At 42.4% G+C, this 17,504-nt stretch overlaps 1 protein-coding gene across 4 annotated transcripts; it reads right to left on the reverse strand.

Moving 5' to 3' along the window:
• Positions 1-1,213: 1,213 nt before the first annotated feature.
• On the reverse strand, positions 1,214-17,231 carry hipk1a (homeodomain interacting protein kinase 1a). 4 transcript variants are annotated; one of them, XM_042491642.2, is made up of 17 exons: positions 16,841-17,231; positions 13,516-14,249; positions 12,285-12,658; positions 12,070-12,193; positions 10,979-11,098; positions 10,626-10,712; positions 10,285-10,466; positions 10,031-10,181; positions 9,298-9,502; positions 9,062-9,180; positions 7,798-7,914; positions 5,994-6,145; positions 5,714-5,866; positions 4,520-4,681; positions 4,243-4,436; positions 3,928-4,058; positions 1,214-3,210 (listed from the first exon to the last, which is right to left on the reverse strand). In XM_042491642.2, the coding sequence occupies exons 1-17, from the start codon at positions 16,878-16,880 to the stop codon at positions 2,770-2,772; spliced, it is 3,486 nt and encodes a 1,161-aa protein (XP_042347576.2). In that variant the 5' UTR covers positions 16,881-17,231; the 3' UTR covers positions 1,214-2,769. The 4 variants fall into 4 exon arrangements, with proteins under 4 accessions (XP_042347576.2, XP_087937949.1, XP_042347577.1 ...); XM_088081823.1 differs by having other exon boundaries at positions 9,283-9,502; XM_042491643.2 differs by lacking the exon at positions 7,798-7,914.
• Positions 17,232-17,504: the final 273 nt, after the last annotated feature.

Below are 17,504 nucleotides of genomic sequence, written 5' to 3' on the forward strand. Positions count from 1 at the left end.
AAAAATAAATAATTACAAAAGATAAAAGGAAAACACAACCCATCAATGCACTGCCATCATCACTTTGTTATATTGTATTGATACCAAATAATACCTGAAAAAAATCAAATAAAAAATCTCTCACTCACAGTTTGTTAAGTCAACAGAAAATCAACTTCAGTCTGATGTGAAACTCAATTGTCCCTTTAATAAATGCGTCTTTAAAGTGTTGTGGGGGGTTTACTGTCCAAGGACATATAGAGGTTAAGGGACAGTGCAAATATAGATGAGGTTGGGCTGAGTGCAGAATATGAGCGGTAGTACTCATTAAACTGGAGCCAGTAATATGAGAAGACTGAGTGTTGAAGAAAAGGAGACTTACTTTGACTTGTCCAACAAAGACAAGGAAGTCCACAGCCGACACACCCGAGCAGATGATCCTCCGAAGATCTGCACACTCCCAACTGCATTTTGCTGCAGAGAAAAGTCTCAAAAGTCCAACAGCATAAACATCACTGTTATTCTGTTTCTGTAGCGAAAGACATCCAAAAACTAGATTCAGTCACTCTCAACCCTCTTTTCCTGCTCTCCTCCAGGCTTCCCTCCTTTGGCAGGTCTCTCAGCTCACAGGTGTGTCTCATTAACGTCCTCACTGTCCCCTCCTGTCAAGGTTGAAAAGGACTTCTCCCCTCTTTCTGCCTTATTCTCGTAGATTCACATAAATGCCACGTCAGACTATAGCAGCATTTTGTCATCTGTCCATTCAGGAAACATGTTTTAACAAAAAGCTGATTTTCTTATTTAGAGCTGCAGTGATTAGGTGGAAAAGTTGGAAACTCTGCCACTAATAAGCAGAGGTGTCAACTCCAGTCACGATTTTAACTCGAGTCACAAATTTAAAGACTCGGACTTGACAGAAAACAATTTCAACCAAATTTGGACTTTAACACCAGTGACTCATGACTTCACTTGGACTTAGATTAGAAGATCGCAGATTAAAAAGCGTGTTATTTAAAAAGTCCAGTTTTCCAGAATAAACGAGCATCGACCCTTTTCAGTCCTGGTAAATTTTACTGTTTTCTGACGATGTTTTCTTGGGGAAAAAAAACCTGCCAAATTAATTAAAAATAAAAATGAATAAGTGCTCTCTTTGATTCTGGATATAATTTGAAATAATATATGAGATTGTGTAATTTAAAAGATTCTTCAGCTTTAATCATCACTGAGTCCCAGATTCTGTTTTGAGAAGATTTTATTGCGTATATACGGGTTAAGGTTCATCGTGTGTTTTATGTAATGTAGCACTTCACAACACAGCAGGATTGTAAGAACAACCATCATTTCACCAAACCAATGATTTGTTTAGAAGCGGTTACATACTGAACATCAATTTATGGTTTTTAATAAATCACCTTTTGTTGGATTTGATTCATCACAATTCAAACGTGTTACTGTGAATTTTACTAAATGGCTTTAACTTTGACATGATGGTGTGATACCCCAATCGGATTTTTATGTGCACGCTTTTACGTCACAGACACCACTTCACAAGACAAGAGCTTTTACATTTTCCCCCGATATCATTAATGCGTTTCAAACAGAACATTAACAATTCGCCTGCGAGCGACACTGAAAACCGGTGCAGCCGCAGCTTTTACGAACCTTTCCTGAATGCTACTCCGTGTCGGACACATGCAACCTTAAAGATAACTTTAAAACTGTAAAAAACACGACAGTCCCCTCTAAATACCACACCCTACTGCATCGCTCAACATACTAAACATATAAATATAATCAAGTCAATGGCCAGCACTAAAACAGAATTAACATGGAAAACACAGTGACACATCATTATACAGTACGTAGCTTACCTTCTCCGTGTACTTAAGAATACAGATAACACACACGCACACACACACACACACACACACACACACACACACACACACACACACACACACACACACACACACACACACACACACACGCACACACACACACACACACACACACACACACACACACACACACACACGCACACACACACACACACACACGCACACGCATACATACAGTACATTCATAAATGAAACAAACAACACCTAACTTATTAAAGTTAACAACAAAAGAAACTGACCTAAATAAGGCGATTGTTTTTATGTCAATGCAAATTTTAAACAATGATTTGATGATTCTGACAATAATAATATTAATAATAACATTAATAATAGTAATAGAGAGCAGCATAACAATTAGTTAAGTTCCAGTTTCTCACTCACTTCTCAAATAAAATATAAATGTGGGGCTTAACGCGCTGAAAATGTACTTAGCATTGCAGTTTGTAAGCTGTGGTTGAATTTGTGTATATTTGGGCTACAGTTCTTAGCTGTTTTCTCTGATATGGATGTAAACGCCCTTAATTTTAAGCTGAAAGTCAGCACTTTAGCCTCATACTTCCTGTGTCGTTTTAAAATCTAACGAAGTGAAGCAAAGAGCCAACACAACAAGAAATGTGTCACAGTTCAGATATCCACAGACTGCCCTGTTTGTCGCCGCTAACCTGACGTCTGCGACAAAAAAGAAACACTAAAGTTGAAAAAGATTAAAAAAGAAACGGACTGTGATTAAAATATAAAAACGTCCCATGATTATTTCGTCTAAAATAATCAGAGGAAGCTGTAAAAACAAGGACTGGACAGTAAAGGAAAGTCTAATCACAGCCACCCGTGATGAGCTTGTGCTCGTCTCTAGTCTCGGTCTCCATTTGGTCTCCGTGCAGCCCTTCAGTCTTTACAGGTAGGGATACTGGTTGAGTTTTCGCTGGTAAGTAGCACTGGCGTGGTGGAAAGGCTGCGCTCCCAGCTGCTGCTGCTGCTGCTGCTGCTGCTGCGGCGGCTGCTGCTGTTGGTGGTGGCTGCCGTACTGTCCCGGAGCGGAGCCTCCCAGGGCCAGGCTGCCGTTCTTCTGCAGCAGCGCCAGGGAGGAGTAAGCTCCGCTCGCCCTGCCGTGGCGGGACGAGCCGCCTTGCATCTGGTCCACAGCTTGGGACACAGAGGCCAGCGCGGCGGACGCCGGGTAGGCGTACAGGTTTGGCGTTGAGCTGAAGAGCGTGTTCTCGTGAAGCCGGTAGGATGAGTGGGAGGACACGGGAGGGGGGTACGTGGGCTGCCGCCTCAGGGAAGTACTGCTTCCTGTTTGGTCGTGGGATGATGACATCACAGACTGTTGGACCTGAGACAACAACAGAAGGGTCGTAAATACTCAAACGTGTATTTGCGAGTATTCAAGAGCTTGTGTGACACATTTTTAGTGAATGTGAATCAGAATCCAGTTTTATTGCCAAGTTCATTTAAATATAGAAGGAATATGACTTGGTGTTTTGGTGCAAAATGTTTAACATAAAGGAAGAATAAAAATACTGAATTGAAATAGTGTCAGAGATAAAAATATAGAAGCAATTTAAAAATATAAAATGAAAAAACAGAGTATGAACAACACAAAATGTACTGGGTTATTTCGGTCAATACCTTAAAACCTAAAAAACAGTAGCAAGCCCTCTCATGTTAACACTAATCACAGTGAGGCAGATGCTCTGCAATAAAAACCCTCACTAGAATAAAAATACATAAGAACACAGAGGCTAAAATAAAGGAACAAAATATATCCCGCTACAGTTAATAATATAAATAAATAATATAAAAATAATATAAAAATAAAATATCAAAATATATTACTGTAAAGGCCTTTACGCTGGCTTTTTACACACTATAGTCTGGTGACGTCTGGCTGCATGATTGTTTGAAAGGTGCTTTATAGATAAAGCTGTGTTGGATTGGAAACGGTGGTAGTGACCTAAATTCAAACCCACGTGTTGGTTACTGGGACAGAATCAGACTCTTTATGGGTTCACCTTCTGAGTCGACATCAGCTACGTTTGACGGCTGTTACCTGACTCAGGTTCAGAGGCTGAGATCGGCTGGACGTGGCCCGTTGATGGCGATCAGTGTTGGAATCTCCTGTCCGACTGGACTGCTGAGTCGGCGCTTTCTTGGATTTTCCAGAGCCGCTCGTAGCTTGATCTGCGAGCACAAACCCAGACAGAATACTGTCAGCACTAAGATGACTGATTACAGCTTCTTGAAGTAGAAACGGTTAGTTTAACCTCTAAATCTCAGAGCTGAGTGGATTATTAGTTTGCCTAAAATGACCATTTCAAATAAAATTTAGAAAAATGAGGACTGCAGGCTCTCTGGCCTGGAGGACCTGGAGCTGCTGGAGCTTTGTGGGTTGTGCTCTCGCTCGGCTGGCTCTTCACAGACGGCATGATGATGGCCAGAGACTTGGTGGGCTGTGAGGTGGTCTTGGGGCTCAGGGGGCTGCTGGTGGAGGAGTCGGAGTCATGGGAGTCGTGCACCGTCACACAGCTGATCACGTTGGTCCTCTGGCTTGTTCCAGAGCTGCAGGAGAGAAGAAGAAAGGAGTAAAACCATCTCTCGATTTCACTCAGAACTGTGAAAAAAAAAAAAAAAATGGAGCTCACCAGGCAGCCGGGAACTTCCTGTCATCCTCGTCTTCGGAGTCGCTGTGGATGGTGATGATGCTGACGGCGGGGCTCGGCGTGTCGGAGATGACGATGGGCTGAGACTGGTCACCAGCAAAAGCAGACGTGTTGTGGACGACAGTGGTGGCCGAGGACACAGGCCTGCAGGGAGGAAGACACAAATACAAAATCTATCTGAATATTTTAGAGCAGAGGGAGAGTGCCTCATATTTATGTTGTCATTAATTTCCTTTACAGCTTATACCCGCTTCATATTACCTTTCACTTTTAAATTAGATATTAAATAATCGTGCGTTCTTATACCCTTAGATTAGAAAGTGAACACTACAAAGGAACTCATTTTTTGCAGGCGCATTCAGTTTGGTGGTTGAGTTTGGTGTAGAGCTGAAACATTCGTCAGAACAGGAAATCGCTGACTAGTCTGATAATCAGTTTATTGTTCATGTGCATTTTCAAGCAAAAATCATAAACTTTAGCAAACTCCAGCTTCTCAGTTTTGAGCACTGGAAGCTCCTCTTTGTCCTATGTTACAGGAGTTTTGGACCTCTTCTCTACACGGTCACTAGCTCTCAGCACCAAGCTCATCGATCTTTACTGAAAATTTTAAAAAACAGGTCATGAATATACAATACATTTTTACAAATTTGTTACTCATTTGGCGCTCTAGTGAGTATTCACCGCTGCAGAACGGTAAATGTGTATGTAAGTGTGTGAACAGGAACAGGTCACCCAGCGTGACGATGTGGCTCACTAACGTGTTTTTAATCGTTTCTGAATGACAGTGGAGCTCTATATTCATATATATATGGGTAGGAATAAATAAGTGTGTACTTTGTACTACTGCTCTCCGAACATGTGTTTTAAGTTTCAGTGACTTGAGTATTTGTTCATTGAGATTGATGTAGAGGATGTGTGTAGGCCTTCTCATCTTTTTGTTTCTGTTCATTGCACTTAGCACTCAATTCATTGTTGTTTTTTGGTCTTTTCATGTTTTTTGTTGTTTTTTTTACTATTTTCTGACAGTAGTTTACAGTTTGAATGAAAATCTCTGCAGCCCTTCTGTCTTTGAATAAGTGGACAGAAGATCAAACCATCAACACTGTAATTTATGGACGACCTGCCCCCCAAAACATCCTGCAGATAATGTGGATGAATGAGAGTCTGACAGGATACCTGGCTCTGCTCTCTGCATGTCGAGCCTTTGACCTCTTGCCCTGTTGGGATCTCGAGTGAGTGGCCCCTGAGTTGTGGCTCTGAGACGCGGCGTGACGGCCAGCCCCGGAGTCCTGCTGGCCGACGCCATCATATTGGCTTCCATGACGACCCCTATGAAAAGGACAAACACATTAACTTGCACTTGCTAAATTTTCCATTAAGTTTTACGATTAGTTTGACCTGACTCGAGCTTTCAGACGCAGCATGAAGAAAAAGAGTCCCGCCAGATTAAACTCACCTCCAGCCAGATGCTTGCTGACTGTCGGAGATCGAGGCTCCCATGGGTGAGTCGGGCACCACGGCCTGCCCCGGGTTGTGGATGGCCATTCCTGGCATCTGCTGCCATGTGGAGGGGATGAGGATCTGCTGTGTGCCTGCTGGCCAGCCCTGCTGTATGCACAAATACATAAAAACATGTTAATATATTGCAATTTTCAAAAACCTTCAGCAGCAACACATTAAGAAGAAAACACAGTGCCGTGTGTCAACTAAAGTACAAGAGAAGTTATTTTCTTAGAAGATCATACTGAAATAAAAGGCATGATAAGCACATGCATTCCCGTCTCTCCAGCAAACCCTCACACACATACAGCTGAAAAAAAATCCCAAAACCTCAAAATACTGCAGCACGGCCAACACCTGTTTCCAGATTTATTCCTGTGCAGAGACCTGCGCGTCAGAAATGTGCTAAAAGGGACTTAAGAAGCAGAAAATATCAAAGAAAGCTTAAAGAAAGAAAACACATTGCTGATGCCAAGCATGCATGTCACAGAGTCCTGCGCTGTGAAAAACAGAGAAGATCCAGAAACAAGACAGCCACCCTGAAAGTGAAACGCACATGTTAGTCTGAGACAAAGAGAGGAGGAAGTGAAGGCGTCTTCTTGGATTGATGCCACAGCATTTCTAAAAATAATCAGAAATACTGGCGGGCAGAAGTCTTCGATTATACTGTGGTCTCAGTGAAAACTTGATTCTGGCCGGCAACAAGTTGTCCATTAATTCATTATATGGAAAAGTAGTTCCAGTAGCACTGTCTGTTCCCCAATTTAAAATAATGCACTGGCTACATAACAGCATTAGCCTGTATCTCTTATGAGTAACCATGGTAACAGGAAAGCCGTCAAAGCCTCTGTTTACAATTTATTTAGCACACAGAGTGTCGTCTTTAGTGCCTCATCCTCTGAGCACCACAGGACGGCGACTGTAACGCCCTGAATCCACCAGCAGCGTGACGACGACTGTAACGCCCTGAATCCACCAGCAGCGTGACGACGACTGTACACAAGCGCTGCTCCGTGTTGCATCGGGAGCGTCTGCGAACATTTCAGAAACAGAGCGACCTGCAGGCTGATAGTGCAGAGTTGCTGAGATTGTGCTTATTTTTAAAATTTTCCCCTGATTTTTCCTTGATTTTGTGATTCTACCATGGCTGAGTAGGCTGCATATATAAATGCTTTCCTTTTCCGTCTGTTTAAATTGGCTGGCTGTGCAATGTTTTTGAGCTCAGTGGACTAGAAATTTCTCCCTCTGCTAAGTTGTAGCTAAAGTTCGTCCTATTTACAGCATTAGAGAACGTTTCCACTGCATAAGAGTCTAACGGCATCGCAATGATTGTTTCAGTTATTAGTCAGACCCTCTGGTGTCACCAGTAATGGCTGGTGAAGATTTTTTGATATCAGAACACATTAAAGTATAAATGAATGATCTTTTTAAAAATCTATTTGGCAATTAAACACGGTATAAGTGGGATAATTCTCTTCCAGGAGCCCAAAATCAGGAATAAATGGATTCCAGAGAGGCATCCATCCGATGCGCCGGCCTTTCCATCGTCCATTAATACCTGATGATGGACACCATTTACTCACACAGCACAGTTACGTCCTGAATTTACAGTTTTCTGCATCTGGACCCAGAAGCTGCAAGCAAAAGCACAAACCAGACTGAAGAGCTGCACATGCGTTTCACACTCTGCTGTGCTGACAGACATCATGTGCTAAGAGGAAAGAAGAAGAGATTTTAACCAGTTAATGATGGTGTTTTACCAGCATGGAGGCATTGTGATCCAGTAAACCACCGAGGTTCGCACCCCTGCTGCCTAAAGGCGGCATTCCCGCCACTGAGGCGTACAGACTGCCGACCAGCAGGGGGTCGAAGGAGGCCTGGGAGGAGGTGTGAGGGGAGGCGTTAAAGCACATTTCAAACAAACCTGCTTTATATTCTACTGAAGAGTCGCTGCTTCGGATCAAGAGTTTCAGTTACAAACCAGAACAAGAACTGATCCGGTGCGTCATTGTTAGAGAGTTTGATCCGAGAGTTCAGAGTTAATGATAAATGTCACCAGCGGTCGATTATGTTGTGCGTAACTAATAATGCCAAAATGAAACGGGGCTGTCGTTTGGTTTAAAAGTTGTCTGGTTAACAGTCTCAGTTCTATAAACTGTAAAAACTGATAAGTTGACCTTACTTTAAAAATGTTGGAAACCGATTGCCTCAAAAAAGTAAAGTAAATATAACTTTTAATGTTAATGGATGTTTACTTTATATCTAAGTGTGAAGTTTACTTGAATTTTAGCTGTATTTATGAAAGTTTGAAACATTGAAAATTAAAAATGATGAGTGAAATTACCTTTTTACCCAATTTAGTCTGACTTAAACTTGATGAGGATTTTGCCAATGATGACGTTAGGAGATCTGGGACTTCGGTTTTCTTAACATGTTTAATATACAAATATGATGAACTAGTTTGCAACCAGCAGACAGATACACAGCACAGTGTACTTTCTTTACTGAAGTTGCTAAAACTTAGAAAGATTGATCTCATTTAACTTTTAAGGTTTTTAGAGTTGCAACAACTTCACAGAGTTAAGTAAATTTAATTTTAAGTGACCTTAACAATTAGATTTAAAGGAAACATAAAGTAAGAATAATAGTTGTATTTGGGTTAGGGTTCGGGGTTATATTTTCAAGGCAATCAGTCTCCCTGATTTTTTTTTTTTCAAGTAAAATCGATTTTACCGTGTACTCATGTATTCAAAACTTTTACTTAGGTAAAAGTACTAATACTCCATCACAGGTAAAAGTCTTCCAATTCATTCATTCAATTTTGTTTAATTACAAAAGCATCATATGGAAGTAAGTGCACTAACTGTAGTGGAGTAAAAGGTGCAAAATTGCCTTTTGAAAAGTAGTGGAGTAAAAGCACAAATGAAATGGAAACATACAAGTAAAATACAAGAACCTAAAACTTGTACTTAAGTGAATGAACTTGGATTCCAGTGCTGCAGGAGGCGATGCAGTGGGTCCTACCTGTGCCAGCATGCCGGGCTGGATATGGAGAGACTGGGACGACTGGTTCTGAGGGACTAAGGGAACAGAGTTGTCCATCCTCACTGGATAAGCAGAGGGCTTACTGGATGTCTGAAGACCTGCACGGAGAAGATGTTATATCAAATATAATAAAAAAGACAAAGAATGAAAAAATTATAAATCAATGAGATTTCTTTTCATCGAAGCAACGCGACACTAACATGTTGCTCTCTCACCCTGGATGGTGGGGGGGCAAACTATGAGGGTCTGCTGGAAGGGCTCGGTCTGGGTGCAGAGCTGGGTGGGTCTGGTCTGCAGCGGCACGCCCTGCTGGGTCAGGCCGGGGATGTTGATGGTGGCCTGCTGGTAGAGGCCGGGCTGGTAGTTCAGCAGAGGGACGTTACTGCTGAGGGACAGGGACTGGCCGCCTGTAGAGGCCATCTGTGAGACACAACGCAAGGAGAGAAAACTGTGGTCAATGCCTGAAGAAAAAGAGTTCAGTGAGAAAGAGGAGGAAATCATAATTTAACATGGGTGTTCATTTTTGAAACATGTAAAGTGAGAACAAAAAATATAGATGTATTTCGGTTTTGGGAGTCAAATTATGGAAAGTGATGAGTTGAAATTGTGCTGCTCTCTATTGAGTATTAAAAAAAGCCTAAAAATGTAAAATGATTATAAATTAAAATTATTAGTGTAAAATAATTCAGGATTAATCTATTTAAACGTCGGGGAAATCAGTCGTTAGGAACGTTCCTAGAGCTGTAGAATAATAGTTGATTTTAAATACAGATTGATTTAATTGAACCCTTTGGATCTTTTTAATGGAGCCACAAGGGCTCAGTGGTGCAGTGCTGGAGAAACGAGACGCAGCCATCACTTTACAGAGCTACTGATATAAACAAGTGAACAGCGGATCAACCAATGAGCCTGAGGCAGATTAGAGATAAAGTTTGGAAATCTTCTCACCTGATTGTGCTGGTTTAGTTGGCTGCTGAAGGTGACGGTGAGGTTGGTGGCTGCACTCGGGGTGTTGTTGCTGGCAAACATATTCTTTCCATTCTCAAAGGCGCTGCATCTGCGTTTGCATATATCCATATTTTGGAAGCAGGACTTCACACTGTGAAATAAAATTTAAAAAAATCGTCAAACAGAAACAAAGAGTCCTGAAAACTAAACGTGGTGCTAAACCACAATCCTCAGTGTCACAGTCCTGCACTCACTGTGAGCTGTGAGGGAAGTGCAGCAGGTGCGTCATGGTAACAAAGGGATGGTTCAGCGTCTTCATGGGCGTGATCCGTTTGTCTGCGTCGAGCGTCAGCATCTTCTTCAGCAGGTCTATGAACTCCCGCCTGTCAGCCTTCTCGGCTAAGATGTCAGTCCCCTCCAGGTTTGTCATGTTCACCTGCAGAGTCAGTGTTTGTCAAACTGCATGCTGTCACACCCAGCATCACGGCATCAAAATTCAAAATGATTTGCAATGCAAAACACCGGCGCAGAGAGGAAGGAATTTACTCTACCAGGAATATTACCACAAACTAAAATTAAACAGCTCCTTCCTCACCTGCATCATATCATCCAGACAGTTGAAGATGTATTTTCTTGCTTCCTTTGACTTGATGCCCATCTCAGCCTCGTGCTCTGCAGGAGTCTGCAGAACAACAACCACAGCAGAACCTCAGTGTTTCTGCTGTGCATACACTTAATGATTGAATCTGTCATTTCAGAGTTAATTTCCTGAATAAAAGCAAATATGTTAGACAATTACCTTTTTTTCCATCTCATGACAAGACAGCACTCATGTGAATATATAAACTTACAAGATTGTTGACAAAAATGTTGATGCTGTCAGTGCATTTGGGCCTTCACACTACATAAAAAATTTAAAAAATGAACACTCTCTGCGGAGTCACTCACTTTGAGTCTCCAGAGGGGGTAGCTGGAGTCGGGGCCTCTGTTGAAAAAGCGGCTGGTTTTAGTTCCTGCACTCAGCAGGTACTCTGCAGGAAGGCCCTGTGTCTGCGAAATGTAACGAATCTGAGAGAGACAATGAAAACAAGCAGAAAGTGTCAGTTGAAGCAGCAGTTAATCCAGTTATTATCACCTGAGGGCTGGTTGACTTTGAACCAAAAACCAATGCAAATAATGTGGTCATTACTTCGGTTAAACTGTCAGTTATTCCAAAACATGATTTAAGAGTGTTATTAAGTGCTGAAAACACCTTACAGGAATAATTGTATGTTTTGGGATATATAATAGAGTTAGATGAGAAGGTCGATAATACTCTCATATTAGTTAATTAAATTTGAAGCTGCAGCCAGCAGCTGCTTATCTTAGTATTAATGTTGAATTTGTCAAGTTAACGTTGATATTCTCACGTGTCCGACACCCTCAGTCATCATCAGATATTGCATTCACAAAATAGAGATGGATGCAAGGTCACGGTGACCTTGACCTTTGAACACCAAATTATGATCAGATCATCACTGAGTCCAACTGAATGTTTGTGTCAAATCTAAATAAATTCCCTCAAGGTGTTCTTGAGTTATCGCTTTCACTAGAATCAGATGAATATAAGGTCCCTGTGACCTTGACCTTTGACCACTAAGATCAATCACTAATCAGTTCATCAGTGAGTCCAAGAGGATGCTTGTGCTAAATCACAAGAAATTCCCGTAAGGAGTTCTTGGAGTATCGCGTTCACAAAAATGAGCCAGATGAGGTCACAGCGACCTTGAACTTTAACCTTTGACCACCAAAATCTAATGAGTTCATCCTTGAGTCCAAGTGGGTGTTCGTGCTAAATTTGAAGAAATTCTCTAACGGCATTCTTGAGACATGGTGTTCAGAAGAATGGGACGGGCGGATGGACAACCTGAAAACACGATGCCTCCGTTCTCGGCTGTTGTCAGCGCGGAGGCATAAAAACAACGATTTCTTCCCAAATTCAACATAACATGGGGTGAGTAACTGATATATTCAGTATATATAAGAGAGCTGCAGCTGACCTGATCATACTCGGAGGCCCCGGGATACAGGGGCCATCCCAAAAACAGCTCAGCGATGACACATCCCAACGACCACATGTCGATCGCCTCACAGAACGGAAGGCCGAGGATGATCTCTGGAGCTCTGCAGACACGTCACCACACGACACAATCACAGCAGGTTATTTAAATATTATTCAAAGCTCTCTCTGCACAGTCCAGGCTGATGCACTCACCTGTAGTATCGTGACTGCAGGTAGGTGGAGCACACTGCTTTGGACACGTGGCTGGCCGAACCGAAATCAATGACTTTGACTCTGTACGGCTGCCTCAGAGGGTCCACCAACATGATGTTTTCGGGCTTCAGGTCGGCGTGGATCAGGCCCAGGCTCTTCAGCTTCATCAGCGCCGTGGCCACCTGCTGCAGGATGGGCCGGATGCACTTGAGCAGCAGAGGGCTGAACTTGCTGTGCTTCAGGAAGTCGTAAAGGTTCTGCTCCAGCATCTCAAACACAAGGCACGTGTGGTTCTTGTGCTGGAAACACTCGTACGAGCGGACAAAGTTGAACTCATCGGCGTTCTCTGTGCTCAGCCTGCTGAGGATGCTCACCTACAGGCAGAGGGCGATAGGATTGTGTTAGGTCATAGATAATAATGCAGAAAACACCAGCTAACCTTCACATATCAACATTAGCACTCCCTTTATTTACAAGCGTTTAGCAGAGTCACTTCTGGTCTTCACCAGGCACACCAGAATAAGTTCATTTTAGAATGAATTTCATTTTTGGTGTCGTAAATATGATCTAGGGAAGTTTTTGTAAAGCTGTTTGTAAAGTTAGCTGGATATCTGTATATCAACATTTTTCTCTGTTACAGACAAAAAAATGGAATTTGCTTTGCTCACCTGAGACAGAGGTAAATCCAGAAAGCTCTGCTGTTGTTACTTTGTAATGTAGTTTTAACTTTTTAACTTTAACTGCACACGTTGTAGATTTTAACAAGCTGATTTTACAGTGGTAAAATCTCATGTTCATTTCTATGTCATTGTTATTTATTCAGCCAAAGATCGTGCAAATAAACCCAAATTTTATGCACGTTGTTATATTGTTGATGCACAGTATTTTAATCCACACAAGCTCAACTGCCAAGTTGTGAACATGGGAACCTTTCCAATTTCCACCATCCATCCCATCTGATATGAACGCGAACGTAATGCTACCGTGGAGATGAAACTGAGTTAGCTGTGATCTGGATGTTAAGCTCTCCTTTTTTAAGCCTGAATTTGTTCACATGGATGACTTTAACACTGAAGAAAAACTCCAGACTTGATAACCATCAGTCATGATCTGATTCTTTTCTTCTAAACAAATGCACGCATGTTCATTGGCAGCTCCGGCTAAATTAACGAGGAAATCTCTTTTTCTATCAACCCTGGAGTTTTTATTCTTTTTAAATCAACATACTCACTTCAATTTGACCTTGCCGAGCGTAAGAGGGATGGTTCTTTAGGATCTTAATCGCCACTATCTCGTTTGTGCCTCGCTTCCAGCATTTCGCCACCTGGCCGAAGGTGCCGCGTCCCAGGAACTCGAGCACCTCGTAGCTGTTGGACATGGAGCACAGAATCTCATGCTGGACCAGCTGGTAGTCGCCCTCGCTGTGGGAGTTGCTGCTCTTGGTGGTAGACGTGGAGTGTGCTATGGACTGAGCGGTGGTGGTTCCCCCTCCACCACCGGTGCGGTTTGAGACCACGGGAGCGGAGAGCTCCTCCAGAATCTGGACGCTGTCGCTGCTGTCCACCTCCTCGCTCTTCCTCTTCAGGCTGTACTGCTTGTGATAGAGGTCGCACGGCTGGGAGGAGGACTCTGCGTCCTTGATACGACGGCTGGAGGAGGAGGACGAAGAAGAGGAGGAGGGAGGTCCACGAACGCTACCTGTGCTGTCTGCTGCCCGCACCACCGTCTGCTCCCGCGAGCCGGCTGTCGGCGGGTGCACCTGGTTGTTGTTGTACACTGGGTTGAAGTTGGAGCCGGAAGTGGAGGGTGCAGCTCCCTGCGTGGGGCTCTGCTGGTAGTAACCATTGTCTCCCAGCTGGTTGGACACATCCCAGGAGGGGTTCTCCACTTTGAGCCTCTTTGAGCGAGAGTAGGCACTGGAGGACACGGAGGGAGAGGAGAACACCTGGAGCTGCGACGCCATGTCTGTGGATGAAAGACCAGCAGCACCCATCAACATCTGAGACCCAAGAGTTTGTCATGGAGGTGGTGCCGGGTTCATTTTTGGCCAACGATTAAACAATTTAGTGTGTTTTTCTTTTTTTTTTTAATTTACCGCTGCATCTAAAGATACTAGAGTACTCCAGGGATGATGGGATTTTTTTGTAGACGGACGCAGAAGTTGGCATCACCCAACCTCGTCAAAAAGCCTTTCACTTTTTCATTAGATTTTAGATAATTGTAGAAAATCAGCTCTGTGGCAAACAAACATTTATGATACATGCACTTCATCTTCAAAAATGAACACCACATTTAAGATTTTTGAAGTCCAAATGTAATCTCTGGAAGTAAAAAGCTATTTGTTGAGGCCATTTGTTAGCAACCGCCTTATGTAAGAAACATAAAAGCTTCAGAATTCAGGAACGGGGTATCCACTGACATATTTCATGTATTCGAACAAAACGTGAAAGTCTCTTCAGCTTGTGTTAACCACAGACATTATTTCAGGCATCTAACCGAAAATCCCTACAAAAATCCCACCGATTTCAAGACGAGGGAACTGGTGAAGCTGAAATGATGACCTGATCCAGGTTTCTGGACTGATTGGTGGAAACCTCTATTAACAGTTAATCTGTCTATAAAACATATATGGAGACCCTAATCTGCTGGAAGGTCATATGTTTTTTGTCTTGTGTGCACAAGATTAAAAAAAAATCCTTTTTTCGGGACATCACTTATAACAAAGTGGAGAAAAAAAAAGCCCAGTCACATGTAGGAAGAGCTTCAGGTGATTTGCTATTTCTTAATTTGTTCAAAAAACTAGGGGATGAGACGTTAACGTCACGACGTGTTAAACTTTTTGGATACGGACACCATCTCGTGAGGACTTGGCAGCCCGAGGCTGGATTACGGACCATACACGTTAGTAACAGAGGTGACGCAGTGCTTATCACAGTCACAGTCACAGACAGTCACAGTAGGGGGACTGATCGCCCAGGGCCCCAATGGAAAGGGGGCCCTCGAAAAGCCTGGAATGAAAACTTTGGTTTTGGTTGGATTTTTTTTTTTTGTCAATACTTCGTGCCATATCTAAATTAAAACTGTCAGAATTAATAAATTGAAACACTGAACTCTCACCCCTTTAAGATGTAAAATGGTTTAGTCCACCCCTGCAGTAAGATTAGTCTCTAAAAGCAGCTAAAGCCGAAAGAGAGGAGAGAGACGTGGATCAGGAGAGGAAGGGCGGGGCCCGCAGCGACTGCTTATGGATAGCAGCGTTTCCCCTCAGTTTACTTCCAAACAGACTGTTGTTCTGTGTTTTTTTTCTAACTTTACAAACTACAAAGTGTCACAATCGCTGTCAAGCAGTTGGAGGTTCACCGGGCTCCCGCAAGGTCTCTCCATCACCCAAGTACTGGGGTGCCATTCTGGACTTTTGGGGGGCGGTAATGGTGGAGGAACCACTGGACAGGGACCAGAATTTAGTAACACGCCCCTGCTCTCTACACGGCACCTCCGAGATACCTCCACTATTAAATAACAACAGTCAAACATAAAAAAGAAAAAACATTGCATCATCGATCAAAATTCCAAAACTGCATTCATACAAACTGATAAAAATGTACAAATGACAAAGTTTGAATTACAAATAAATCAATGAAGTGCTCTGAGTCAGAAAAAATAGAGCCTAATTTAGATGTTTTCTGAATAATAATAATGTAGATATTGATTATAGTGATGGAAGCAGGTTGCTCTAAAGATACAGTCCTTTGTATATCAGTGAATATTGATTAATCACATTCTCTATAGTTTAAACACAAAATATGTTCAGTTTCTAAAACAAAGAAAAGCAGAAAATCCTGACTGAAGAAGCTGGAATTAGAGACTGGATGTTTCTCTTTCTCCTCTTTAAGATGATGTATTTTTACTTGATTTTATACATTTTATTTACTCTATTTTTATGGTTATTTTATTAATAATGTAATTGGGTTCTATTTTATTTATTTTATTTTCCATTTTATGTTATGCCCTCTTTGTACTAAATGTTTATCCTTATTTTATCTTACCTTTACTAATATTATCAAGTGGATTTTATCCATTTGAAGAAGCATTCTATGTATTCGGTTCTGATTTTATTTTATTTTTACATGCAGGTTTTATTATGTCTTTTTATGTGTTTTTGATGTGGTGCATTTAATTTCTTTCTTGTAAAGCACTCTGGGCTGCATTTCTTGTATGCAATACAAATACAATTTAATATTTTTTTTTTTTTTTTTTACTTTGATATGACCAAAACAAATGATGGATTATTAACATATTTTGCATTCAATCAACTCATTAATCAATAAACTAACTGGTTCATTACCCAAAAAGCAGGTAAAAAGATAACACACCCATGACGCTTTATTGATATGTGCTCCCTCCATGTCCACCTGCTTTGTCCCACCTTGATCACACACTTGGGGGGGTCAGGGTCTCAGTTTTTGGCCCCCTGTCCCTTCAGGTGTCCCTGAACGCCTCTGCGATAAAAGCTAACTGCAGCCTGATAAGCTGCACCTGTTCGCGGGTGACATTACCTGTATTTGATGACCGAGCACACCGCCGCCGATCTGACATTTAAGGCCTCATCGTGAGCTCTGCTCGCCGGGCTGTGTGCGGAGCTGCGGCGGGAGCAGCTGGAGCCGTCAGCCGCCTGCCGGAGCTCTCCGTCTGCGGCGGGGTGGAGGAGCGCTGAGCTAACGGCTAAGCTAGCTAGCTACGAGCATCCCGAGTCATACCTGACCCGAATCCGCAGTCACATCGCGCGTGAAGCGAGCAAAATGTGCATAATGTCACCGGAGGTGTCAGACAGCATCATAATGCGCGCTGTCGACCGGGCAGACAGAGCTCCATCATCATCCTCATCGTCATCTTCATCATCACGGTCCGTCTGCTCTCCGTACTTCCTGTCGACGCGACGTCAGCGCGAGACGTGACGGACGTCAACAGCTGCAGTGATGGAGCGAATCAACAGGTCCATCCCAAAATATGTTTATTTTTATTTATCTCCGCATAAAACTATAAAAACAATTAATGCGTAACCAATAAGAATAATTATATACATTTTTTTCTTTAAGACTTACAAAACTCTCTGCTATGAGGAATTTATCATTTAATTAAATTAATTAATTTATTTATCATCTAATTCAATTTATTGAGAAAACTGAATAATTTTACGAGAAATTACCCAAAATATTGCTT

Source organism: Plectropomus leopardus, chromosome 9 (genome assembly GCF_026936395.1).
Source record: "Plectropomus leopardus strain MGB_pleo_1.0 chromosome 9, ASM2693639v1, whole genome shotgun sequence".
In the NCBI taxonomy this organism is placed as follows: domain Eukaryota; kingdom Metazoa; phylum Chordata; class Actinopteri; order Perciformes; family Serranidae; genus Plectropomus; species Plectropomus leopardus.